The 26,010-nt window shown below is 46.6% G+C and overlaps 8 protein-coding genes across 8 annotated transcripts; 4 read left to right on the top strand and 4 right to left on the bottom strand.

The window, feature by feature from the left end:
• Positions 1 to 202: 202 nt before the first annotated feature.
• Positions 203 to 2,623, bottom strand: AOL_s00043g57 (uncharacterized protein; the record flags this gene model as incomplete). Its single annotated transcript, XM_011120544.1, has 4 exons — positions 203 to 1,153; positions 1,218 to 1,768; positions 1,826 to 2,005; positions 2,062 to 2,623. The coding sequence occupies 4 exons, from the start codon at positions 2,621 to 2,623 to the stop codon at positions 203 to 205; spliced, it is 2,244 nt and encodes a 747-aa protein (XP_011118846.1).
• A 510-nt stretch (positions 2,624 to 3,133) lies between these two features.
• AOL_s00043g56 (uncharacterized protein) lies at positions 3,134 to 10,180 on the top strand (the record flags this gene model as incomplete). Its single annotated transcript, XM_011120543.1, has 13 exons — positions 3,134 to 3,515; positions 3,589 to 3,938; positions 3,993 to 4,193; positions 4,255 to 4,371; positions 4,449 to 4,545; positions 4,620 to 5,504; positions 5,559 to 8,476; positions 8,534 to 8,630; positions 8,688 to 8,710; positions 8,767 to 8,925; positions 9,015 to 9,044; positions 9,109 to 9,372; positions 9,770 to 10,180. The coding sequence occupies 13 exons, from the start codon at positions 3,134 to 3,136 to the stop codon at positions 10,178 to 10,180; spliced, it is 5,934 nt and encodes a 1,977-aa protein (XP_011118845.1).
• Positions 10,181 to 10,784: 604 nt separating this feature from the next.
• Positions 10,785 to 12,644, bottom strand: AOL_s00043g55 (uncharacterized protein; the record flags this gene model as incomplete). The annotated part of the gene is made up of 2 exons (XM_011120542.1): positions 10,785 to 11,534; positions 11,592 to 12,644. 2 exons carry the CDS (start codon positions 12,642 to 12,644, stop codon positions 10,785 to 10,787), a joined length of 1,803 nt encoding a protein of 600 aa, XP_011118844.1.
• A 3,532-nt stretch (positions 12,645 to 16,176) lies between these two features.
• AOL_s00043g54 (uncharacterized protein) lies at positions 16,177 to 17,007 on the top strand (the record flags this gene model as incomplete). Its single annotated transcript, XM_011120541.1, has 5 exons — positions 16,177 to 16,189; positions 16,307 to 16,322; positions 16,472 to 16,556; positions 16,665 to 16,805; positions 16,870 to 17,007. 5 exons carry the CDS (start codon positions 16,177 to 16,179, stop codon positions 17,005 to 17,007), a joined length of 393 nt encoding a protein of 130 aa, XP_011118843.1.
• Positions 17,008 to 18,846: 1,839 nt separating this feature from the next.
• AOL_s00043g53 (uncharacterized protein) lies at positions 18,847 to 20,262 on the top strand (the record flags this gene model as incomplete). The annotated part of the gene is made up of 1 exon (XM_011120540.1): positions 18,847 to 20,262. One exon carries the CDS (start codon positions 18,847 to 18,849, stop codon positions 20,260 to 20,262), a length of 1,416 nt encoding a protein of 471 aa, XP_011118842.1.
• A 286-nt stretch (positions 20,263 to 20,548) lies between these two features.
• Positions 20,549 to 20,941, bottom strand: AOL_s00043g52 (uncharacterized protein; the record flags this gene model as incomplete). Its single annotated transcript, XM_011120539.1, has 1 exon — positions 20,549 to 20,941. The coding sequence occupies one exon, from the start codon at positions 20,939 to 20,941 to the stop codon at positions 20,549 to 20,551; it is 393 nt and encodes a 130-aa protein (XP_011118841.1).
• Positions 20,942 to 20,948: 7 nt separating this feature from the next.
• Positions 20,949 to 22,980, bottom strand: AOL_s00043g51 (uncharacterized protein; the record flags this gene model as incomplete). The annotated part of the gene is made up of 3 exons (XM_011120538.1): positions 20,949 to 21,136; positions 21,211 to 22,346; positions 22,421 to 22,980. The coding sequence occupies 3 exons, from the start codon at positions 22,978 to 22,980 to the stop codon at positions 20,949 to 20,951; spliced, it is 1,884 nt and encodes a 627-aa protein (XP_011118840.1).
• A 476-nt stretch (positions 22,981 to 23,456) lies between these two features.
• AOL_s00043g50 (uncharacterized protein) lies at positions 23,457 to 24,942 on the top strand (the record flags this gene model as incomplete). Its single annotated transcript, XM_011120537.1, has 3 exons — positions 23,457 to 23,825; positions 23,895 to 24,280; positions 24,336 to 24,942. The coding sequence occupies 3 exons, from the start codon at positions 23,457 to 23,459 to the stop codon at positions 24,940 to 24,942; spliced, it is 1,362 nt and encodes a 453-aa protein (XP_011118839.1).
• Between the last annotated feature and the right edge of the window lie 1,068 nt (positions 24,943 to 26,010).

The raw sequence follows: 26,010 nt of genomic DNA, 5'->3' as shown, positions 1-26,010 counted from the left end.
TGTATTAGTACTGTTAGATAGGGCCTCACCTCACAAGTAATACCATTCTCAGAACTATATTCTTAGATGATTTATGGACTAGGCGTCTTGCAACAAGATATCATTTCCAGTAAGCTCGCCTCATCTAGCTTGCCATACTGGTTTCCAGTTTCGGCTGGTCAATTTCCACACACATCCCCAAACTTTTAGATTCAGCTCAAGGCTACGACCTTGATATTCTTAGGCCATTAAGGCCCTCGATGACTCTGTTGGCCTCGGAGCTAACCACCCGTATGCTACTATCCCCCGAAGAGCCCGAATCGCTGCCCTCCTCTCCATCTGTTTCTTCACTTCCTTCTTCACTTTCTAGTGGGAGCTCAGCATCGTCCGGCAATCCAAGCTCCCGCTTCCTTCTCAACTCTTCCGCTACAGCATCAATCTGTGCAAGGCATTCTCCAACAGTCCAATTATTTTTTATCCACCCCACCAAATTCTTCTGATTGTTCTTCCTGTTTCTGAAAGTTCTATTATTCTGGGTCACCGTGACCATTAGATCATCCAACGTGATTTGCATTTCCCAACCAGAATTCCTAGCGGCCGTGGCCGGAGATTCTGGTGCAGCTTGGGTTGAAATCTTTCGAATTATTTGCGCCGCACGTTGCATCTCTCCTCTAATCCTTCTAACTCCAGGACCTCCGCATGTGCGCCCCACGTTGTGTGTGATCTCGAACGGGTCTTCTAAGGCGAGTAAATATCGATCCTGGTAGGTGGTCGTTTCACCAACACGTTCTCGAGCACTCGTCCATCCTTTATGCTGCTTGTACATTACACCTCCTAGCGATCGGATTGTCACTACTTCGCTGACAAAGTTGAAATTTGTGGTGAAGTATTGGAAGAATTCGTAGATAAGTTGCCCAAGCCCCATTTCGTTCTTTCCGTCGGGAAGGAGCTCCCCTGACGTTATTTTTGCAATATCCTTGAAATACCAAATATCGAACCCATCCTGTCTAAGCTCAGATTCCGGAGTATCTGGATCTGGGGGTATCAGCTGGAGATTAGGAAGAACAGGTGGCTTCACAATGTTAATTAGAAAGTGCGCCACCATCAATACATAGCCGTATGACGATAGTGTTCCAAAATATGGCGAGTTAAGGTCCCGGTTTTTTGACCATTGCTAGACAATCTCATTAGCCTGAATCTCTTTATCACGATCTCTTCTTAAAGAGCTGATATCATACCTTGACAAATAAGACCATCTCCCGGAATCTTGAGTCACACTGGCTGTATGTTCTGAAAAAATACGAATTCGTTATCCCTAAATGGGCTTTGAAACCGATATCACAGGAGATGTTTTCAGGCCAGGGCTCTTCATCAAGGTCCTCCTTTAGAGCATCTTGGGCGGAAGGTGACCCCGGGCGCGATCCGGGGTCATTGCTAGGGGTTTTTATTTTCAATATTGGAACTCTTGTTCGAATAAGAAGATCAACCTCGAACCCTCTTTTCAGGAATTCATTAGCGAGCCTGACGGGTACATTAGATTCGTGGCTGAAAGGCTGAGGATGAAGAGAGTCGTGGGCAAAGATCACATCCATATCCGCACCCTTAGTTGCAAACCCGGAAACAAGGGACCCAAAGGGTATTATTCGAGAACCGGGTACTAGGTTGTTGCAAATTTCCGTAATTCGCCGGAGGGTACTGCTCTTCATTGCTATTTCATCGGGCGTTGGGCTGATGCTCTGAACAACAGACTTCGCATAGTCAGTCATCTGAGTGTAATCAAGTGGTACGACTGAATTTTGTTAGCTCAACGTATACATATCAGGTAAGTATGCCTATCGAGACTTACATTGCCGGTAGGACCTGGTACCGCCATTATGTGAGCCTCTATAATTATGTTGCCTTTGACCTCGACGATTCTGCGGAGGGCTGCCCCCAAATCCTTGATACTGCCCAGGCGGTCCGTAGAAAGGCTCATTTCTATTCAAGATCGGACTACGCGGCTTGTCGTGCTGATAATTCCCGGCTCCTATGCCATTAGTTAGCGGCACCCTAACCCTAATTAGAGCAATATAACCCCCTTACCTGAATAGCGTCGGCTGTTGTTCATGTTGGGAGGGAACCGGTGTTCGGATAGGGGTGGAGGAGGAGGCTGAGTAGGGACAGTCCCCAGCGGTGGGAAATGCAAAGTATTGTTGATTTGAGGTACTGGTGCATGTTGGAACCCGTTTGACCTGCCCCATCTTCCCCCTCCTCCTCGAGAACGTGGACTTTGGTATGCTGCAGGGCCATTGAACGGAGGCGAAGGCATTCCGTCGTAGAATGTACCTGCCCTGTCTAATGTTGGAGGTTGTCGTGGGGCAAATCCGTGGCTAGGGACAGTACTACTTCGCTGAAGCATAGGAGGTGGATGCTGCTGTCGATGAATATTAGGGCTAGGAATAAGGCCTGGCGGCGGTGCCGATGTCATTGGAAGTTGCGCGTACTGCCCTGGGGCTGGTTGCACCGGTTGCACCGGTTGCATCGGTAGCTGATTGGTGACCTGATCGGATCTCAGCATACCTCGTAGCTTTGCCTCTAAATTTTGAGGCCCATCAAGACCCCTATTGGAAGGGCCCTGGGATAGATGATTCTCAGCCCGGTTCATCTTGCATGTATCGAATGAGGTCGAAGATTGGGATTTGAAACGTCAATCGTTTGTAGAGTAGTTGAGGATATCTGCTGTTGGGATAATGGGGGGATCACGATCCATTCCGCCAGAGGCTGTGTGACGCTGTTTTGAGACAATTCGAAACTCACACGAAGGAGCTTCAAATATCGCTGGAGCCAGCCGGTGGATGTAATGAAGCTCCAGGTGAAGTTGTATCGATGATGAGACTGTCCAGGAAGCAGAGGGGTTGTATCGGGAATGGGGGAATAGTGGGATGGGAGTATGGAGGGGTTCACAAGCGCACAACAGGCAGGTTTTGGATGCAGCCTGGAGCGCGTGCAATCTCGTCAACACTTTTGTCCTTCCGCTTTCCACTTTCCAACAACAACAGTTCAGCTACCCAGGCAAAGCACTACCATTGCGTGGAAGAGTCACTGTACAGCTCAGACGTCACGATATAATATCAACATCAATCAAGCATATATTAACCAAAGCAAGCTGCCAACGATGGAGACCAAAGAGTTATTTGAAGCCGATGCATTCCTGAAAGAGATTCAGGAGATGGAACGACTCCTCCAAGAATTCCGGAAGGCACACAGCAGCTTTGAAGAAGCTAACACAACCCAGGCTACGTTAGACTTATCCGAACTTGAAAGCTCTGATGACGAGACAGAGAGTGATGATTTGTTCGACGTCTATGATTCCGAAGAGTCGTTCTCTTCAGGCTCTGAATCACCAGCTCAAAGACCCTTTGACCATGGACCGGCCGTTTACGACCAGCACTGGCTATCTTCGCAAATGGAAGCTGTGGCTTTGCGGACTGGTTCAGCTATGAGCTCGTCTGATTTGTACTCTAACGTATTGCAACTGCTGCAATCTAGCGTATCAGGTTCGAATTCAATCTGTTCAATCTGTTTCGTGGCAATATCGAGTGCAAGAGCTTATTGTCATGTCGTGTATAGATATGGAGTTACAATCTTCCTTGCCAGATATTCTAGGATTCGAAGAGTTAGACCTTATTGGAGAATTGATTGAACACCGGAAAAAAATAATCCTGCCCCCGACAGCACAGGCCAGAAATGCCTCCAGTAACACTGCCATTGATGGTTTCCATCTCCTGACACCGGACCAGCAAAGAGAGCGCCTTAAGCAAGCTGACTTTGCACACAAAACACAAGCTCTCGGGCCGAAACTGATGCAGCCAGAGACTTACTATCCTCATGTTTACAAAAGCCACGATGCAGGAAATACGCTAAGCTTTACTGGAAAGAAATATGCCTTGCCTTTTGGTAGTGTAACGCAGGACTTCGAGGTGCCTCGTCCCATCACAATGTTTAGCCATTCGTCTACTAATCAAGAAATATAGAAACACTCGGAAGTCAGAGTACCTCCTAACCGCGTTGGCGCTGTTAGATCTGACGCGGAACGAGTCGATATAAAGTCCCTAGATGGCCTTTGCCGGAGAACTTTTGTCGGATATCAGAGTCTCAACAGGATGCAGTCTCTTGTATACCCAGTGGCCTACCAGACCAACGAGAACATGTTGATTTGTGCTCCGACTGGTGCAGTGAGTAGTACCCTAGCGTCTTTTTATGAAGTATGTGCACATTTTAATCCGTCGAAAACAGGGGAAAACGGATGCTGCAATGCTAACGATCCTCAGCACCATTGGGAAAAACTGCACTCCATCTCCATCCATGACCCGAGGAGACGAGTTTCAAGTCAATCTCTCTGACTTCAAAATTGTAACTTCTAACCCGAATAGTTATTCTATTTTATTTCTTTATTTGTCACCACGCCGTCTAATAGGTTGATATTCTAGGTCTATGTCGCACCAATGAAAGCCCTGGCTGCAGAAGTTGTAGTCAAATTTGCGAAGCGTTTATCTTGGCTTGGTATTGAAGTCCGGGAACTAACAGGTAGGGCCGAAGTTACAATCCTTCCCGCCTCTAATCTCGAAGCAAAATGCTAAAACACAGTTGGGAAATTCCAGGTGATATGCATCTTACCAAGGCTGAGATTTTGCGGACCCAAATCATTGTAACAACCCCAGAGAAATGGGATGTTGTTACAAGGAAGAGCACAGGCGATAATGAACTCGTTCAAAAAGTTCGTCTTCTTATCATCGACGAAGTACACATGCTTCATGACGAACGTGGACCTGTCATAGAAACATTAGTCGCCAGAACTCAGCGACAGGTTGAGGCCACCCAATCTATGATTAGAATAGTTGGGCTTTCCGCAACTCTACCTAATTATGTTGATGTATCAACCTTCCTAAAAGTTAACCCGCTCCACGGATTGTTCTATTTTGACCAATCGTTCCGCCCAGTACCTTTGGAACAGCACTTTATCGGCGTGAAAGGGAAACCAGGCAGTCGAACTTCCAACGAAAATCTTGACCGAATCGCATGGGAGAAAGTTAAGGAGATGCTTGAACTCGGACACCAAGTTATGGTGTTTGTACATTCTAGGAAGGACACGGTGAAAACAGCTAGGCTCCTATATGAAATGGCTATGGATGAGCAGCGTACCGACTTATTCGACAATACAGAACACCCCAAGTACGATATTCTGAAGAAGGATGTCGATAAGGCCAAAGGCAGAGAACTTAAAGAATTATTCAAGAAAGGCCTTGGAGTTCACCATGCAGGGATGTTAAGATCGGACCGGAACCTCATGGAACGCCTATTCTCAGAAGGCGTTGCTAAAGTCTTATGCTGCACAGCTACTCTCGCCTGGGGTGTCAACTTGCCCGCCGCCGCCGTCGTTATTAAAGGGACACAGGTCTATAGCCCGCAGAAAGGTGGGCACGTAGACCTAGGTATTCTTGATGTTTTGCAGATTTTTGGACGTGCAGGAAGACCCCAGTTTGAAAGTAAGTCGGCCGGAGGTACCAAGACGTGGAAGGATCGCTAACAGTCAATTATAGAGTATGGTATTGGTATAATATGCACGACGCATGACAAGCTCGCACACTATCTATCGGCTATCACCCAGCAGCAGCCAATTGAATCCAGATTTACTGAAAAACTTGTCGATAATTTAAACGCAGAAGTTTCCCTCGGAACCGTTACGTCAGTGGATGAGGGTGTCCAATGGCTTGGATATACATACCTCTTCGTCCGTATGAAAAAGAATCCAATGGCCTACGGCATTGACTGGAGCGAAATCCAACACGATCCAAATCTCGGAAAGAGACGACGAGACCTGATCATTAAGGCGGCCCGCTCCCTCCAGAAAACACAAATGATGATATATGACGATCGAACGGAGTCCCTCACCTCAAAAAACGTCGGCCGAATTGCTTCAAACTACTACATCCTTAGCACCAGTATCGAAATTTTTAATACGATGATGAACCCTCTCGGATCAGAAGCAGACGTGTTCAAAATGCTAAGCATGAGTGGTGAATTCGACCAGATAAAGTCTCGAGATAATGAAGCCAATGAGTTAACTCGTCTTCATGAAAACGAGTGCCCCTGCGATATAGAAGGCACATTGGATACGCCCCATGGTAAAACCAATGTTTTACTTCAGTCTTTTATTTCAAGATCCAACATTGAAGATTTTGCACTTGTCTCGGATTCCGCATACGTTGCGCAGAATTCTGCTAGAATAGCACGTGCCCTCTTCTTGATGGCTCTTGAAAGGAAATGGGGTTACCTTTGCCAGGTTCTGCTTTCCATTTGCAAATCTATCGAAAAACGGCGATGGTCATATGAACACCCTCTTTCACAATTCGACCTCCCTCCGCATATCCTGAGGAACCTAACGGAGAAAGAATCCTCATCCTCGATCCCGGCACTCCAGGATATGGACGCTCTAGAAATCGGCGAACTGGTCCATAACAAAAAGGTGGGTTATGACATAAAGCGGATCGTCAATAATTTCCCGATAGTGTCAGTAGAGGTGGAAATAGCTCCTTTAAACCGAGATGTCTTGAAGGTACACTTAAATGTCATTCCAGAATTTGATTGGAATGACAGGCTCCACGGGGCATCTGAAAGCTATTGGATCTGGGTTGAAAACTCGGAAACTTCTGAGATATTGCACTATGAATATCTCATATTGAGTAAGAAGAAGTTTAGAGACGACCATGAGATAAACTTCATGGTTCCGTTAACAGACCCCCTCCCCACTCAGTTGTATGTCAGGTGCATTTCTGATAGATGGCTTGGTGCGGAAACCGTCACTGCGACCTCTTTCCAACACCTCATTCGGCCTGATACTGAGTCCTTTTATACCGATTTGCTGAACCTGCAGCCGCTCCCGATTTCAGCGTTGGGTAATCCACTCGTCGAGGGGATCTATGGAACAAAGTTTCAATACTTCAATCCAATGCAGACACAGATATTCCACACTCTCTACCACTCAAAATCCAACATTTTATTAGGTTCGCCAACTGGCAGTGGCAAAACAGTGGCTTGCGAACTTGCCATGTGGGCAGCCTTCCGCGATAAGCCCGGTTCTAAAGTTGTGTACATTGCTCCAATGAAAGCTCTCGTAAAGGAGCGGGTCAAGGATTGGAGAGCCCGCCTTGTTGGACCTATGGGGATAAATTTAGTCGAACTGACGGGTGATAATACCCCTGATACTCGGTCAATAAGAAACGCTGACATTATCATTACAACGCCGGAGAAATGGGATGGGATCAGCCGTAGTTGGCAAACAAGAGACTATGTGAGAAAAGTATCTCTAGTGATCATAGATGAGATTCATCTACTCGGAAGTGATCGAGGTCCTATTCTAGAGATCATTGTTTCCCGCATGAACTACATTGCATCTCAAACCTCAAACCCAGTACGACTAATGGGTATGTCTACGGCTTGTGCCAATGCTGCGGATGTTGGTAATTGGCTCGGTGTCAGGGAAGAAGGGCTATTTAACTTCAGACATTCTGTTCGTCCTGTTCCATTGGAGGTGTATATTGACGGTTTTGCGGAGAAACAAGGATTCTGCCCCTTGATGGCATCGATGAATCGGCCAGCTTTTTTGGCTATCAAAAGTCACTCTCCAACGAAACCGGTTATTATATTCGTTGCCTCTAGACGACAGACAAGATTGACTGCGAAGGACCTGATTGCTTTCTGCGGTTTAGAAGACAACCCACGAAGGTTTTTAAACGTCTCTGAAGAAGGTCTTATCAGCATTCTCAGTGGTGTTAGAGATACACCTTTGAAGGAGGCACTGGCTTTTGGGATTGGCCTCCATCATGCTGGTCTTGTTGAGAGCGATCGTTTACTTGCCGAGGAACTGTTTCTAACGAACAAGATCCAGATCTTGGTAGCCACTAGCACGCTCGCATGGGGTGTTAACCTGCCGGCCCACCTGGTCATTGTGAAGGGGACTCAGTTCTTCGACGCAAAGACTGAAGCATACAAAGACATGGATCTAACAGACGTGTTGCAGATGTTGGGACGAGCAGGCCGGCCACAGTTTGATACAAGCGGGATCGCTCGTATATTCACACAGGAGGCAAAAAAGGCATTTTACAAATACTTCCTCCACACTGGCTTCCCGGTTGAGTCGTCATTGCATAAGGTTCTAGATGACCATTTAGGCGCTGAGGTTTCTGCAGGCACCATTAAGTCCAAACAAGATTCGTTGGATTACCTGACCTGGACATTCTTCTTTCGGAGACTCCACAAAAACCCCAATTATTACGGCTTGGAGATTGCTGCGGAAGATCAGCAGTCGATATCAGCACAAGAGGAAGCCAATGAGTTCTTGGTAGGCTTGGTAGACAATTCTGTGAATGAGCTGCAGAAATCGGGGTGTCTTGTATCGCATCCAACTGGTCGTCTTGAATCAACTGCCTTGGGTAAAATATCTAGTTACTATTACCTGGTCAGTTAGAATTCCAATCTCTCAAAGGAAGGCCACTAACTAAAGTAAACAAATTAGTCACATAAAACCGTCAGACATCTTCTCAAAAAGGCCAAGAGGATGGCTACTTTCGAAGATTGCCTTCTCTGGATGTCAAGGGCGGCTGAATATGATGGTGGGTACCCCACAACCTCGCGGAGATAGGGCCGTCGCTGACCGTGATACAATCCAGAACTGCCGGTTCGACACAACGAGGTATACTTCGCACCGAGGATACCGCAAAAGACCACACGACTAACATCGGACAATAGGATCTCGTTAATGCTGAGCTGTCAAAGTATCTGCCATTTGAAGCAGGGCAGATAGGCCTCCCAATGTGGGACCCTCACGTGAAAGCCAATTTGCTTCTGCAAGCCCATATGGCTCGTGCGGAGCTACCTATCAGCGATTACAATCAAGATACAATAACCGTTAGTCAAAATAGATTGCTCACAATCCGTTAACCCGGGAAGAAGTGACATGCTAATTTTTTTGACTCGCTACGATGTATGATGAGCAGGTACTTGACCAAAGTATACGTATTCTCCAGGTAAGGAATAAAGTTTTATTCAAGGGCCCGTCTTTAAACCAGGTACTAATTAAGGAGGGAACAGGCGTCTATAGACGTTATGGCGGAACTCGGGATAATGTCTACGTGTCTCACGATGATGAACCTGATGCAATGCGTCAAGCAAGCGAGGTGGCCACAGGATGGGCCTTTATCCATATTACCTGGAGTAGCTCTTGAGAATGAGCAGGTCCGGGTAGAAAGGAACGGTCAACAGCTGGCAAGTTTCGAAAATTTTGAGGGTGTTCCACAATCGAGGCTTGCAAGCTTAATGAAGGAACTAGATGTGGCGTCGAATTACGAGAAACAGGTATGTTATCATACTTATCCGGAGAATTTTATGCGACTCGAGCCTGTCCCTATTTACCCTCCATTTGATCCATTTATATCATTTACTTGGGTCAGGCTTGAACATTTACGTCAAGGCCGGAGTCTTATATTTTATGCGCTCTTTTCTGCTCTTTGGGCATACTATATGTCACAAGCGAAATGAGATGGGATAAAATGCAGGGACGGTTGCGTTGAAGGCCCTAGGTGTTTATCCGGCAGGGGAAGCACCAAGTCCCCTACGAAGCCGTTCCTTAGCCGTTGCTTCCCTGTATGACACAAGGCAGCTGCACCCCGCATATGGATACCCTAGCTTCAAGACCCTGTTCCGATTTTGTGTTGAAAATCGACGTTCGTTTTCATAGCTAACATCTGGGCAGTTCTCAAGAGTCGCTTTATCGCTACCAAATCTTGATATTTCCGCTCACTCCGAGCTGACGGGGACCACAATAACCGTCACGCTGACCCGGAAAAACGAACTCTTGGATAGGGAAGGCCGAATACACGCGCCGAAGTTTCCAAAATCGCAAAGCGAAGGTTACTTTATATTGTTTGGAAGTGAAGAGACGGATTCGGTGTGGGCATTAAAGAGGGTCGGCTGGCCCTTGAATAATACGAACAAAGGTAAAGGTAAGGGAAGATCTGCCGGCCGGTTAACGATCAGTTTCACCCTCGAAGTCCCCGAAGCGGTCAGAACAAATGATTATGAAGGTGGGGGTGGCTCCGGGAAGATGGTGCTTTGGATCGTTAGCGACGGATATCTTGGGATGAGATGGAAGGTGACCTTGTAAAACCCCGCTTCCTGACGAGCAGGATTTACGCAGGGGTTATGGTTGTTCAGGTTTAGGCTACAATCAACTCGCAAATTTCATCGAAATGATGTATGTAGTCTGCCCTGCGAATCAAATACATATCCAAGGAGTTGCTACTTTGGAGGGAATGGGTGAACATCAACTGGCGTGACTGAAATTAGATTCGAGCAAGCTACCCGGTCTACTCTTTTTCTTTCTATATATACAAGCTAAGTTAAAATTGGGGGTATTTTTGGGATATCCAAAATGCAGGAGGATCAGGGAGCATGGGACAAAGGAAATTAAGGGCAAGAAACAAAAATCTGTAAATCCAACCAGTGATTCCAGGTATGAGCCGGCTTGCAGCACGAAGCGAACAGAACCACAAAACACAGCTAGCCCATCATCAAGAAGGTCAACAAGAGGCAGTTGAGCTGATAACAAACGAAATGTCGGAACGAGGCTCAAAAACTGATACAAATGGGATAGATAATGGGAAAGCAAGAACAAGATACAACGCGCTTCCGGAAAATCTGATGAAGCACTTTCGTCAGACTAATCGTGGCGGCGCAGTATACATAAAATATAGAATGAAGGAGGAGGGTTATAGAGCCATAGCAATATTTTCTGACGAGACAGCTGATGTTGGCGCTGGGCTGACACTGATTCTATCGTTTTGAACTGGTGTAATGACAAGAGAAATCTCTGGTTTAGGACCTTGTGGCTTGCCCTTGGATTTTGATACAAATCTCTCAGGGTTCGAGATAACAGGTAGTAATAGTTGACGCTGAGAGATGGATATTTGCCGTGCGATCGAGATTTTGGCTGCCTTAGCAACATATGCCTCACAATCATTCGCAGATTGGTCGAGCTCGGTCGGAGATGGCGTCCTAGGTCGCAGCGGTGTCGTAACCATTTCCCACTCCGGTTCATCGAGCATGCTGAACTTCCTGACCCAGGGAGCCCTACCGTCGGATGTACCATATTCTGCTCCGTAAGGTGTGTAGGGACTATCGAGCTCCGAGCCCTCAGATATAACAGAAAACGGTGTTTGTGGGTCTTTGTCTGCCTTTGAAGTTGTGCGTTCCGCAATTCGTTCTTCCAGCATCATAAGTAGAGACGGTACAATATCGCTTTCAGTCCGAGATTTTCTGAATGTCAGAACCTCAGGGGTTTCGGCCGTACTTTCAGTCGGCGTGGTCATGGCGCGCGGGCGCCCAGGGCTCTTTGGCGTCCGAGGGGTTGCAGGGAAGAGCCATAATGGCGACTTGCTTATAAGACCAAGTTGGCCTACGGGCAAACTGTCCTTCTTTTTCGGTAGATTCAAAGTTGGAGTGGGTGTTACATCCTCAGACTAGATAGACGTGATTAGGAACCATTATATAGCCAAGTTTCTAAGATAGATACTTACCAGCTTCTGCCCTGCAGCAGCACCACCATGTATTCCGGACTTTCGTCTCGCATAGATCGATAGTTTTGAACCTTGGTGGTTGAGTAGAGAATCAAACATGACACTGTAGCGCTCCATCTCGACCTTTGGAATATCCACATCAAGCATGGGAGTGGATTCAGCCCTGGGGACTTCTTCCACCCGTGTTTCAGACCCGGGCTCTTCCTCAACTAATGTATCCTGTCGAACTGAGTCCATTGATTCTTTGGTGCCTTGGACGCTAGTCAATGTTACGGAACTTGTAGTCGTAATGGAAGTCTGAGATGTTAGCATCTGTGCGCCTGTCGACTTTTGAGGCGCCTTTTTCTGAAACAATCCTTTTCCAAAGAACCTCTTCCAGCTGCTCTTGGAATTGGCTTCCTTATTTTCAGGAACGAAGGTACTGTCAGGCGCAGGGCTAGGAGCAGACACTCTGTCATCCGCCTTGTTGTCAAGAGACACATAGTGTTGTGGTAATGATTTCGAGCAGTCCTCCAGGCCGTACATTCTACTACTCCGAGCGTCTAAAAGTGTCTTCGGGTGGTGAGTGGGACTACCAAGCGCTACTCCAATTTCAAGATCTGGTGTATGCTCTTGTTGGCGTGAAGCGGACCTTTGTGGGAAGGCGTGTAACATGGGGCTACTTGTTTGGCGTTTAGGACCAGGTCTCGTTTTTCCAACGGCTTGTTCACGAGACCATGTGTATGATCTATTCAAAACTGAGAAATTAGGTTCTTCCAGGCTAGTATCCTTCTTGCCATGCGATGTCTTCGGTCGGTCTTCTGTCTTATATGGACTATCACGGCCACCTGAGGTTTTTGGTCTAGCAATTTCGAACGACCTTTGCTGAACGTTATAAGACTCCACTGTCAAGCCATCCATCTTCCGAGGAATATATTGAGAACTTGGTAGTGGTTCATCATCGAATTTGGGAGGTAGTACCCCTAACGAGTCGCTGGATTTTGAAGCATCCTTTGCCTTCCTTCCAAGCCTTCCCTCGGACCTCGACCTCGAGCGTAGGAGAAGTTTCGCCATAGTAACTCAAAAGCGTAAGATTAACCCAACTGGCCAGGCAAGCAACCTTTACACTTCTTGCCTGATATATGCGATATAACCCTGCAGTATCGTAACAGTGGATCGTAGATGCAGATGTCTGCGTTCGAATTAAGCCTTAGAGGTGTTGGAATTTTCTGTGTTGTCAACGGATTGGGAATTGTGTAACCAGGCGACCATGCGCGATGTCCAGGGAAGTTAAGAAAATGCGAAAGCAAATGCAATGCAATGCAAAAGTTAAGACGAAAAGGAATAGCAGACGAAAATAAGAAAGTAAAGTGAGATAAAAGGAAGGTAAGGTAAGATAAAATAAAAATATACAGAGCGAATGGAAGAAACAAATCCCGCAGGTGCTACCCGTCTTCTCCTGGAAGCGACTTGTTGCAAATGATTGTAAGAGAAGGGAAAAAGAAGGAAAGCTTAGTTACTCAGTTAGCTCCGTCTGTGGGTCCTGGACGGGATATGTAGGTATGTAAGCAGGCAAAAAAGAACGGATGCTGACAGTGCAGAACTAGAATCGGAAAGAGCGAGCGAGGGTGCGCAATAGATTGAGGAACTGGATGGGCAGGTTTAGCAATGAATGTAATGCACCAGGCAAAGAATCGAAATGGGAATTCGGTACATCATACATACATTACGGGTGATCTGCCATAAAGGCGGGGAATTATAATACTGACCCCAAATATGCGCCTGCAATCTATCCAAAAGAGTGAATGGTCGCACTAGTTCCTTGAAGGGAAGACTTTTGAAACTGTGCTGGAAAAGGTCAAATTCAGGAACCAGATCGTAACAAGAAAAGGGACCCTTTGGGAGAGGGGCATCGAATTCCTTTTAACTTATCGACCCGACTTTTAGCAACTCGCAACGTCTGAGGACCCGGTCGCACACTTCTGCATCTGAGGTAAGTTCGGGCCGGGTTTGTCGTCAAGGCCCTGTCACAAGGCCTTGTGGTAGGTATATTTCACCAGGTGCAGTGTAATTACAAGCCTAACTCGCAAAAGCTAAGGCAATAGACAGCGCCTAGGCTAATGAACTGTCGATCTAATGAAGTAACAAGACTAGGAATCCCATCCTATCGTCATTGCCCTTGCCAGACTATCGAATTCGGTTGTCCAGCGGTAGACCCACGCCGTATCTGCACGATGGGGATTCAAGGCTGGCGGGCGCTCGTCGTTTCATTGGTCGGGCGCCAGCAAGTTTGTAATTTTGATTTTTGGCTTTGGTTTTTGTCCTCTTCCTTCTTCTTCTCTTTTTTTTTTCTTGCCATAGGGTTGGTTAAGCGTTAATTGGCCTAACTTGACCTTGACATCCTTTTTCCCTTTCATACATGACTAGCACCCATAGGAGGGGGTCGCCCAAAAAAAAGGCCTCGTTCATGTACCTGTGACTCGGCACAATGTATCTTTCAACAACAGGTCCGTGTTACACTGGTAAATGCTTGTGTCGCATGTTGGGGTCGATTCCGTGTGGAAACACCTGGTGTCTTGTGAACAGAAGGGATCGTTCTGGGTGAAGTTTCAGATAGAGATTTGGGGCTTCGGCGTGAAGTTTGTGGCAAGCATGTCAATGCCTAGCCTCACTTTCCATCGGCTATGTCACTCCTCTTTGGAAGCTCTAGAGTTGCCTGAGTGTATGCATGAACATCACCCACAATACCCTTCGATAGGCTATTCTGGAACAGAAGTGTTTCGTTTTTTTGAGTGTATCATTGCATTGTAAACATCAAGAGAGCTCGGTACTCCAATCGCCAAAACGAGCGTCATTTCCGTTATTTTCGAATTCATTTTCGTGCACGCCGAGTACTAAGTACCAAAGTGTGTACACGGTACACTAAGTAACTAGGCCATTGCATACGGGACATTTGAACAAGAAAACAGGATTGGACAGGTGCAAATTAGTTCACGGTTTGCAACATGCACGATGTTGCGCAATTCAGCCCTGTCATACCAGCAGTTTGGGCATCCGTCGGCTATGGTTGGCTGGCGATTGGTGAGAATTGGATGGAGTTCCATGTTGAACGGTTGGCTCGCGTACGCCGGCGCCAGATTGCATCAATTCAAGCCGTCGGTACCAGCTAGAATTATAATTTCGGCCTCGACCACTCGTAGAATTCCACATCAGCATTGCATTCCGAGGGGAAAGGGGGGAATTTTTGATATTAAAGGGAGCCTCACTAATTCCTGGAAAGGCTGTATGAACGTGGACGAGTGGAACCGAGACGTTCTGCGGGAATGTCATCAAGGTTGACCAATTGATTTTTGTGTCTCCATTGGACGGGATGGATGGGACAACGTTACGAGGCAGCTGATACCATGTCCACCTGTTCGACTACCACAACCACAACCACAACCACAACTGTACCAGCAAGTAGGTATTTGCTTACACGTACCTACAGAAGAAGAAGAAGAAGGAATTTCCGATGGTTCGATGGTTGGTACAAGGATAAGACCAAGCACGTGGGATATGCCGTGTGAAGATAAGTTACCTATTGATTAAAATTCAATTTATAAATTTGCAGGTGGAATACTTTATAGGTATCTAAGCTAAGCATATATATGGCCGACGTCACGATAGAGCCTGTAGTGAGAGAGCTGATGGGTACCTGGGGACTAGGTTATAGCCTCGAATCCGGGTCTAGTAAATGATAATAACATAAAATAATATACTTAAGTACCTTATATACTTCAGTACTTAAGTTAATATACCTTACACATACTAATATAGAATAGGTATACATACTTATATTGGATAGACCTGGCCATCGGGCGTTGACCGATTTCGGTGATATGCAGTATATATAGTACTTAAGTCGTAAGCCAGTATGTACTTAGTATACAGCAACATTACTAAGCTAAACTTTTGAGATGATATGTACGTACTCGATTAGATTAATCTCCCGGGATCGAGAGTGTATAAAGTACAGATAACCTCCATGTTCGATCGAATTGTCGGATAGTAATTCCCCTTCGGCGAAAATGGCCGTCGTCGACGTCGGATAAGAATTACCCAACTTGGTGTGTTGTGGCGTGCCCCGCCATCACCACATCAACATCAACCCCACTCTGATCTGGTCAAACCAACACACTACCTACCTATGTAGCCAGCTAGCAACCAGCCAGCAACCAGCCAGCTAACAACCAGCTAACAACCCCTCCCGACATTACACTCCGACCTTTCCCTTTCCCTTCTTTCCCTTCCCTTCCCTTCCCTTCCCTTCCCTTCCCTTCCCTTTTACTTCCCTTTTCCTTCTCTTCCCCTTACTTCCCCTTCAATATCTGAGTACAAAAGTGTGTGTGTGTGTGAGTGAGAGAGAGCGTAAACAGCTAAAGCTACCGACTTACCTGTCCTTACCTTACCTTACCTTCCACCTCAACTTCACCTTAACTTCATCTTAACTTTGACCTCCATCCTTCCATCCTTTCTTTCCTCCTTCCATCCTTCCTTCATCTTCCTAAACTTCAGTCCCTGATACCTTTTGATTCCATCGTTAAATACATACATACATACATTCACCATGTCGTGGCAAGGTACGTCATTATAATATCCTTCCTTATTCCCGTATTTCCTCTATCAAACAACTTTTTTTCATCAAACCCCCACCTTCTACAATGGCCGGCTGACTAAAGAATGTTGTACATGACCAGCATACATCGATACTAGGTAAACCCCGATACACCATGCTTCAAGCAAGCTTCCTTTCTATTTTATTCACCCATTACCATCTCTACCAAACCCCGGGGAGACTTGATTACCCATTCGAAACTATTTACGACACATAGCTAACCGTTCCATTTTCAACCCGTCAACAGCTTGGTTGGTACCGGCAACATCGATAAGGCCGTTATCCTCAGTGCCGCCGGTGACTCCGTCTGGGCCGTCACTCCTGGTTACGAGGTACCTACACAATCTGTTCCCACGTATATACATACTTAAGTATATATATGTGTGTGTTTCTTCTTCTCGCATATGACGGATCGCTAAGTATCGTCACTGGAACAACAGGTCAAACCAGAGGAAGTAAAGGCCGTTGTTGCCAGCTTACCAAGACACGGCAACGACTCTCCATTTTTCCAGGGTGGAATCTACATCGGGGGTGAAAAGCACATCAACGTAGCTCACGACGAGGAGCATGTATACGCACGGGTATGGGCTTCCTGAATTCCCACGCTATCCTTGGGGTTACTAACAGGAATTTTAAAATCTCTAGCAAGGAAAGGCGGGCATCGTTATCATCAAAACAAACCAAGCTCTGATTATCGCCCACCACCCAGAGACTGTCGACCGGTTTAAGGCAGTTGATACGACCAAAGCCCTTGCAGACTATCTCAAGGGTGTCGGTTATTAAGAGCTGGCTTAAATCAATCGAGGAATCCGCTCTTCAACGAGCCTTGTTAACAGAACATACGAATCAATATATATATTTATATATGTTCCTCCCAAAATCCCAAGTCCCCCTTTTCCCCTGGGGAGGTTGTTGTTGCTCCTGAGCGTATAGGGAGTATTGAATGTGGGTACGGGCACGCTTTTGCTTAGTTGGACGAATATGTGATGATTGTCTTTCTTTCCTTCCTGTTCTTTCAAACTATTATATTCTGCTGCCCCTTGGCGCTTCTACATATTGAGACTCCAATCATTACCAAGGTTTTACTTTACCAATGGCTTTTTTTTTTAGATATACCAGGATCCCCCCTCCCTTCCCACATTTTCTCTAATTAACTTATGTCAGGTGGATTCGTAAATTGTTAAGTGGTGTTGGATTTAGATCCGAAGAGCTCGTCACGGATATGCGCTCGTATTGACTACTTCCATCTAGCCTCTGCCGCCATTTATCACCATTGTAGTATCGTAGGAATCGTTCCAAATGCCAAAAGAAGAAAAAATAACCCAGGAAAGAGTCGTTATACCGGCAAGGCCCTCGCAGAGCTCCCGGCGACTCGGGTAATGTAAGGACCAATGATCGGTATACTCCCAAGGAAGCCGATAATGACGCCGAAAAAGTCGCCGAAGAGGTTTAATATGCCGTAACATTCGATGACAAAGCCGATAAGCGGATATTTCAGGAAAATAACGAGTATACCGAGTGCGAATGTCGCCGTTCCTTTCCACTTTTCGCGGCGGGCGAAGAAGAGGAAAGTACGGTTGGCACCCATTGTCAACGTCAGGCCGATTAGGAATAGGATCTGGATTTTGGAAAAAGTAATAAATTGATAATTAGTATGCGTGAGATTTCAGGCGTGAGTACGAAGGAAAAGTTGATCGGGTGGTCCTAACGTTTCCCATGGCCAACCTGAGAGAACATGTTCGCATCAGCACTCGAGTCGTCGGCTTATTAACTTTAGACAAATCTCGCCCCAGAGAACTCACATGGCTTTATCAAAAAACATTATCACCCCGAATGTGAAAAAAAAGGCGCCTATATGCTAAGCATCAGATATCTATCATCCTGTCCTCGTCGAAAGATAGTAGCATACCGCCGGAACAAAACGCAACGCCAACCTCTAAGGAACCACCAAAAGTATTAGCCCTCAAAAATTCCCATCTGATTTCAGGACAAATATAGCTCTAGGCATACTCTGTTGATCGGTTAACCACATCGTGACTGGTCGTATAGCTCCTGAGATGATCCAATGGGTGGTTGTTTTGGTGGAGATAGGGGATATCGATACGCGCAAGATTCTGTGAATTCTCGGTGATAGGTATGGTATTGTCGTTTATATCATGGCAATGTTATCGTGATTTAATTGAATATTACAAGGAGACTATTGGGGAAAGAAATAAAGAAAGAAAGAAACGATGACGAAGAAGAGAAGGCTAAATGATGAGATGGAAGAAGCATGTCGCATGGACAGCTGTGCGGATCAGAAGGAGGAATTCACTAATTAAGGGACAGATTCCACATCTGTGCACGTGCTGGGCGTCAGCCCCGGAAGCGTCAGCTAGTTCCCCGAACCTCGAGACGTCTCGGGGAGAAGCATGGGATACTCCGGGGGAAGCTTGACCACTCGCGTGCTGCGTTCTTTGTTCCACAACACCAACACAACAACGCGTACCTTACATGCACAGACCAAAATGCTATAACATCTCTAGCTTCCTCCCTTCCTCCCTCTCCCTCCCTCTCCCTCCTAGATCTATAGACCATCGTCTCTCTCCAACATTGACCACTAGCATTGCCACAAGTTAAACAATGTCGGTCTACTCAAATATCCACAGGGCCTTCCTCCAAGCCCTTCTAATCCGTCCTTTCATCGACGTCCAAGAGGGCCGTGAACTACTCGCAGCTATCAAATCCGCTGAAGCAGGCTCCGATGTCTCCATCGAATCTGTACCTCCTAAGGAATTCCGTGCTATCGTTCATACGATCCAGAATACGATCTCCTCGTTTGATCTCGATATCCGTGAAATGCCTGACCAAGAAGATGGGAATCACTGTTACGCCCTTGTCAATGATTCCAACGATGATATAATCCGATTTGCTACCACACACACCCTAGACGAAATCTCATATTTCAAACGATTACTAGACGAGATGTTCGACACAAGTAACACCATATACGCCGAGATCATGGCCGTCAAAAGTATGCGTGCCATCAGTCTCAACAAAAATCCTCCTTCCGAGCGTGAAAACCAAGAGGTCATTGTTGAAAATGCCAACGGCGAGGAAGAACGACAGACCATTGCTGGTGCTGGTATTGGCCTCACAAAACAAGAAGCAGAGGACTGTCTCACCAGATTCGTCGACGAAGGCTGGCTTGAGCGTGATAGAGCGGGGTACCATTTTCTCTCAACCAGAGCCCTCTTGGAGCTTGAGCGCTATCTATCGGACACCTATAATATCGAGGAAGAAGAGGAACAGGAAGATGGAACAATAAGGAGGGGTCCAAAGAAACTGCGGATTAAACATTGTGGGCACTGCAGGTACATCCACACAATCGGCCAGCGGTGCTCGGATATGCATTGTGGGTATCGGCTACATAATCACTGCGCTGAAGCTATGTTTAGTAGGCTACCTGCCAGGGAATGTGGGACTTGTAAGAAGGAATGGACAGGGGAGCCTGTAGGACCGAGAGCAGGAGTAAGTGCCAGCAGCGGCGCATCAGGTCTACGAAGGGCTAAGGGCCGCGATTCAGAGGGAGTCATGCCTCAAAGATTGAGCAAAGCAGTCAAGCGAAGTATTGAAAAGAGCAAGGGCCGCAGAAGCACCATGTTTGGTGATGGCGATGACGATTGCGAGGTCGATGAAGATACGGACGCAACCACCCCCCTTCCGAGGAGGCCACGGAATTCTTTAGGACGAAGAAACAGAACATCATTGGGGGAGGTTGAAGAAGAGGGGGAAGATAATGAAGGTCAGCCTCCGCGGAAGCTTAGCCGTATATTAAATGGTACCAGTAGTAGACGAACCTCCGCCTTACATCGGCGGTCTAATTCACCCGGAGAAGACGAACTAGCGGAAAGCTCTCATTCCGCTGCTGCTCATATCAAAAGGGAAAGCTTATCACATCGACGGGAAGATCGGAGCGAAGAAGACGATGATGAAGACGAGGAAGAGGAATTGCCAAGGAGGTTACAGAAAGCAAGCCTTCAATCGAAACGTCGATAGAATTTTCTTGTCTATCCATTCATTCTCAGTTGATTTGGCTTGGGCGTTTTGGGCCACATTTTGATGAGTTATAATTCGCTACATATAAGACTCTAGACCTCCAATGCAATTATGCACTTGGCATGCAGCCCGCTCATGATCGGTTGCCGCTCTACGAAGGGGAACTCGTCTACATCATAATTCAATTCTAACTAATATACAGTGGGGAAGATCCAAACGGGGAGGGAAATTAAACTTAGACTAATCAATATTAATACATTGCGACGAAGGGGAAATAGTGCAATGCTCACAAAATCGCAAGAGGGTCAAGCTGGTGGTGTTCGAGGTCGGGCTTCTCATCAAGAATCCCAGCGAACGGGTTCCTGGGGGCCCCGGGGGTTTTAAAGATGTCATCCAACTTTGGTTTCTTCAGGAGAGGAGTCAAGCTATGTTTATTTATAGCTTGTGGGTGTTGATGATGTGAGAACTGAAGCCCAGGGGCAGAGGTAGCCATTAGGATTGGTAGCGCGAGGCTTTGCGCCGGGTTATTTTGGTCATAATACTGCTGCACTCGGTGCTGCATTTGGTGTTGAATTTGGTGCTGCATTGAGCATTGACCCTCATACTGCGGCAGGTATTGTGTAGGGTTCGTGGCCAACTTGGAAGCTGGATATTGCATTAGATACTGCACCGGTATCATTCCCGTGTCAAACTGGACTTGTGTTCCCGCCATTGGAATCTCCAGGGCCCGTGAGGCCAGTGGCATCTAGGGTTGCGTAGACGACATCCTTACACCAGACTGGAGAGTTGGTAATATTTGTGATTTTGCCCTCTGGGCAGGCCTTGCATTCTTCTGCGACGGCAAACCTGATACCCGCCCACGCGACGGGGCGCTCTATTCCTCGTCGATATGCATCTCTTGGATTTCTTTGGCTTCTTGGGTAGGGTTAACGCCGTTAACAGAAATACCAGCACCATTCTCTGCGCCGCTAGGACCCGCTTCTCCTGCCTTTTTCTCTGCAAGCCACAGATCTACCTCGTCCACAAGGTCGTACACACAATCTTCAGCGATTTGCTCATTATACCGCTCACAAATAGCTCTTGCTTTGTATTTCTCTACAACCACATCGTCGTCCCGCATTTCATCATCATTAGTAATCAAAATCGGAATATCGTCATTGCCAAAGCTAAGATCCTCTGGAGGGTATTCCCATGTGGGCCCAAAATTTACTTGCGCCCGGCCTCCTCTAAAGACGCTGACGGTTGGATAGTACCCACAGTGCCCATCATCCAGAGGTCTACCACCACCACTCGAGAGAGGTTGGCTCGCTGGCGGTAGGAAGGCAAAAAGGTCCTCAAAGGCAGTACCAATCCGTCTCCCGTTCTTGTAAATTATAACCTTGCTACCAGGCAATGACTTGAAGCAAGCTTTGGTGCCCTTTGCCGTGCTAAGGGATGGTGCACCAATAACGGTTGGGGCGGCAGGATTCATAGCATCCTCCATATCCTTTACCGGCATGTACTCAAAAGATTCAAAATACAGCTGCGCTTTATATTTAATCGGGACTCTATCCCGGATAACATCTGGCGGGTATTTAGAATTTTCGGAGTACGGTGCAAGAATCCCACGTTGAACGGATAACGGTGGGAGGGATATGTGAAGACCGATGACATCCCCATTAACCACACTTTCCTTCATGAAATCTTTGGGCCTCGACATGTGGACTATTTGACCGTCCTTATCCCTGACCCCGTAGCTATATGCATCGTATCCAACAGGGACGTCCAAGCTAGTCTCTCTCCGTGCGAAGCCGATACGGACGTGGCCATTCTCCTCTGTCAGGTCGTTCGGGTTAATACCGTTGAGAACTTTACATTCGTAGTACCAGTCCCCCTCACGTAGTCCAACATTAGCACGAGCAGAGCGGAATCCCTTCTCTGTTGTGAGCGCAAAACCAGTTTCATCGAGGTGGATATGGTTGGATTTGTCTTCGTAGGATATTCGTGCAGCATATGGGGGGACTTCAGTGGTATGGTATTTGAGCGTCGGGATAAGATGGGAAGCTTTGCAAGGCAAGTAGCGAAATCCTTTGCGATTTGAAGGGCTGCCAATTCAAAGGTTACATCAGCACATAGATGGACAACAGTATGGCGATAGAGGGGAGGAATGTGGACGTACTGTTCCGTAGTTTCAAAGAAAGAGACATCTGAATTCTTGGGATACGTTACGGGGACAAAAATCGGCGGTTTCGCGGCCAAGTAATCAACTTCTTTTGGTGGAGAAAGCGGGTAGACTTGTAGTCCAGGAGGTGCATCCTTAACTACAACTGCTGCTGCTGCTTTGCTCGAAGTACCTTTCGCCGAGGGTCCACCTGTAGGGGCCGATGTAGGGGTGCCACCCCTTGCAGCAGCCTGAGCTTCCTTCTTCTTCCATGATTCCTTCTTCTCACGGCCTCCTTCACGAGGGGCTGGTTTGTCACGCGCTTTGGTCTTGATGGGGCGGTTTGCAACGGCTCCAGTCCCCAGAAGATTTGGTTCTGGGGATCCAGCAAGAGGTGTCGCGTGGTGGCCTCCAGGGACAGGAGACTCAATTCGAGGCTCTGGGTCGCGAGAGAGTGATCTTTTCATAGGAATAACAGGCGGCGGGTGTGATGTAGCCCTGCCAGGTGAAGGTGCAGCGGGATTGGCGGGGACGCCGCTATTTCCAGCAGCGGGCAAGGGGAGGTCGTTCGCTGACATTGTATCCAAGCTGAGGCTAGCAAACGCGACAACCAAAGAAATGCTCCACGACTGCCAGCCACATCAGCATCAGCTGTAGGGGGCAATTCTGACAGCAGGCGTAATGGCGATGGTGTTTGGTTGGTGAGGTTTGTTCGTGGGGGGGAGGGGGCTGGTGAAGGTGAAGGTGAAGGTCAAGATGAAGGTCATGGCGAATGTCAATGCGACTTGCTTCATTCGGGGTGTTCAAAATTACCATAAAAGGAAATAATCCTGTTTTGGTAATTTTCGGCGCAAACACAAGCTTAGGTTGGATTAAGCGAGAAAAATAAAATAGAAAATAAAAAAATAAAATAAAAATAAAAATTATATATGGAAAGCTCCAATGCAAAGCTCCACATCTCATACCATCTTGAACTACTCCTCCATCTTCGACTCCGATCAAAACAGCACTTGAATCTACCTCTGGAAAATATTCCATTACTTTTATCTTTACAATGCCTAAAGATACCGCGAAATCCCAGACGAACCGGCAGGCCCGCCACAATCCCCTCTACGAAGATTTAACCGTATCTAAAACGGTTTCCTCAAAGCCAACCCGTGAGAAACGAAGGGCTTCCAAAGACGCACGCAAGAGCAGCGATGAGGGCTTTGTTGACTCCACGCTATCAAGGAAGATTTTGCAGCTCGCAAAGGAACAACAGGATGAGCTGGAAGAAGAGAAGCCCTCACAGAGTGGAAAGTCGGTTGTCGATAATTTCTTGATACCCCACCAAGGTGTAGGAGAATGGGAAGATGAGAGTGATGACGAGGATGATGACCAGTACCAGGACGAGTACGGTGATGACGACGTTGCGGAGGAAGTGGTTCGTTTCCCTCAAAAATAAATTCATACTTCTATTTTTCTCGAAAAGCTCCTAATTCTTGTTCTATAGAGAGTAAATGAGGAAGACGAAGAGTTATTCAACAAGTTCTTACCGTCAACGAGCGAACGCCCAGCGGTCTCGCTCGCAGACAAGATTCTAGAAAAGATCGCACAACATGAAAGCTCACTACAAGCCAAAGGTGGCCAAACCGGTATGGATATTGATGAGGAGCGAGCAGAGCTGCCCCCCAAGGTGATCGAAGTCTACACCAAGATTGGAGTATTGCTGTCGAGATACAAATCTGGAAAGCTCCCAAAGCCATTTAAGATCATCCCAAGTTTGAGAAATTGGGAGGAAATACTCTTCCTGACAAGGCCAGATGAATGGTCTCCTCATGCCTGCTACGAAGCCACCAAAATGTTCGCCAGTAACTTAAATGCCGCACAGACACAAAGGTGAGTTTCCATTCCCAGATAAACGAATTTAGAACAATAATCCTAACCAAAATAGATTCCTTAATCTCATCCTCCTTGATCGAGTCCGTGACGACATTTACGAACACAAGAAGTTAAATGTCCACCTGTATAAGGCCCTGAAGAAGGCCCTTTACAAACCAGCCGCCTTCAACAAAGGCTTCCTTTTCCCACTATGTTCATCGGGAACATGCACCTTGCGTGAAGCTCAAATCGTCGGCTCGGTACTTACAAGAGTGTCAATTCCGGTATTACACTCCGCTGCCGCACTCCAGCGGTTATGCGAAATGGACTATGCCGGACCAACGAGTATATTTATCAGGGTATTATTGGAGAAAAAATACGCCTTACCCTACAAGGCCGTTGATGCCGTAGTATTTCACTTTATTCGCTTTGCAAATAGTGATGAGGCGATGCCTTTATTGTGGCACCAGAGTCTTCTGAGCTTTGCAACAAGGTATAAAAATGACATTACTGAGGATCAAAGAAAGGCGTTGTTCGAATTGGTGAGGAAAAAGGGCCATCCAGCAGTCGCTCCCCAAATTGTGACGGAATTAGAGGAAGGCAGAAAGGGGGGAAGAGAAGAGATGATGCCTCCGGGAGATGGTGACGGCTTGATGGATGATGTTATGGATGATATATAACCCGTGTATACGTACCGTAAGAGCCGCATCTCCTAGCGGAGCCTTGCATTTGATGGCGTTCAGGTGGGTATAACCTTCAAAAGTTCTTTCTTTTACGATACTGTTATATATGATCTCCAAACATTAGGGTACCAGAAATACCCCGCCCCCGCCCCTAGATCTTACATTCTACCCTACTCTCCCGCCTGTTATTCCCACCAAAATAAAATAAAAACCATGTGACTCTAGAACAACCATGCCACCAAAATTATGGATTGCCACTCACCCCTCATGAAGAACCGTCTCTATATATATGCGAACATCGTGGAGTACCAAATCGATCACTCGGGGATCTCAGTAAGTGTCTTTTTCCCACACTCAATGAAGCACTCGAAAATTGCCGCGTATAGAAAGTACCATTATTTTATATAAAGTCATGTTTATGGGGACACGCATTCCAATATTGTCATGACCAGAGTTGTCTCGTAAACCAGAGCCGGACATGGGGGCGGATACCACGATGAGTCTATGGCCATGGCCAACGAAATTCGAAAGTTCGTATACCGGTAGCGTTCTGAACAAAAAATCAGTGGTCTTTGAACTTTGTCGAAGACAACATTTTATTTCCATCAGCCTACCTGAGGTAAGTACTTAAGTAAGCACGTATGATGTACTTCTATATACCTAATATTGGTCTGGAGGCAAGATGGGTGCGAGTTCATAATATATACTTATATATATTGGATTATGGGCCGTCTCGGCACAATTAGTATATAGTAGGGTTTTTTGGTGGACTCAATTAAAGCTTTCCAGTTCAGCTATATTTTTCTCCCGAAGATAAAACCTTTCGGTATGCGGTGTAGAGTTATGTTAAAAATGCTAGTCCAAAGGTAGGCCATGATATCACTGGTACCATGCCACTATAAGGCTAACCAAGCTAAGCCTATTTCTTGCCTTATTTTATAAATTTTATTTCGTCTTATCCTTTTGCAAGAAAAAATGAAAATGATTTCGTGATATCATAATATCGATCAAGAGTTTCAGCCATTTGTAAGCCCCAATCCCTATACCGACCTACATACTCAGCTC

This window comes from Orbilia oligospora (assembly GCF_000225545.1).
Source record: "Orbilia oligospora ATCC 24927 unplaced genomic scaffold scaffold00043, whole genome shotgun sequence".
Classification (NCBI taxonomy): Eukaryota; Fungi; Ascomycota; class Orbiliomycetes; order Orbiliales; family Orbiliaceae; genus Orbilia; species Orbilia oligospora.
The sequence above is the reverse complement of the archived record's forward strand: the minus strand, read 5'-3'. Positions and strand labels throughout refer to the sequence as shown.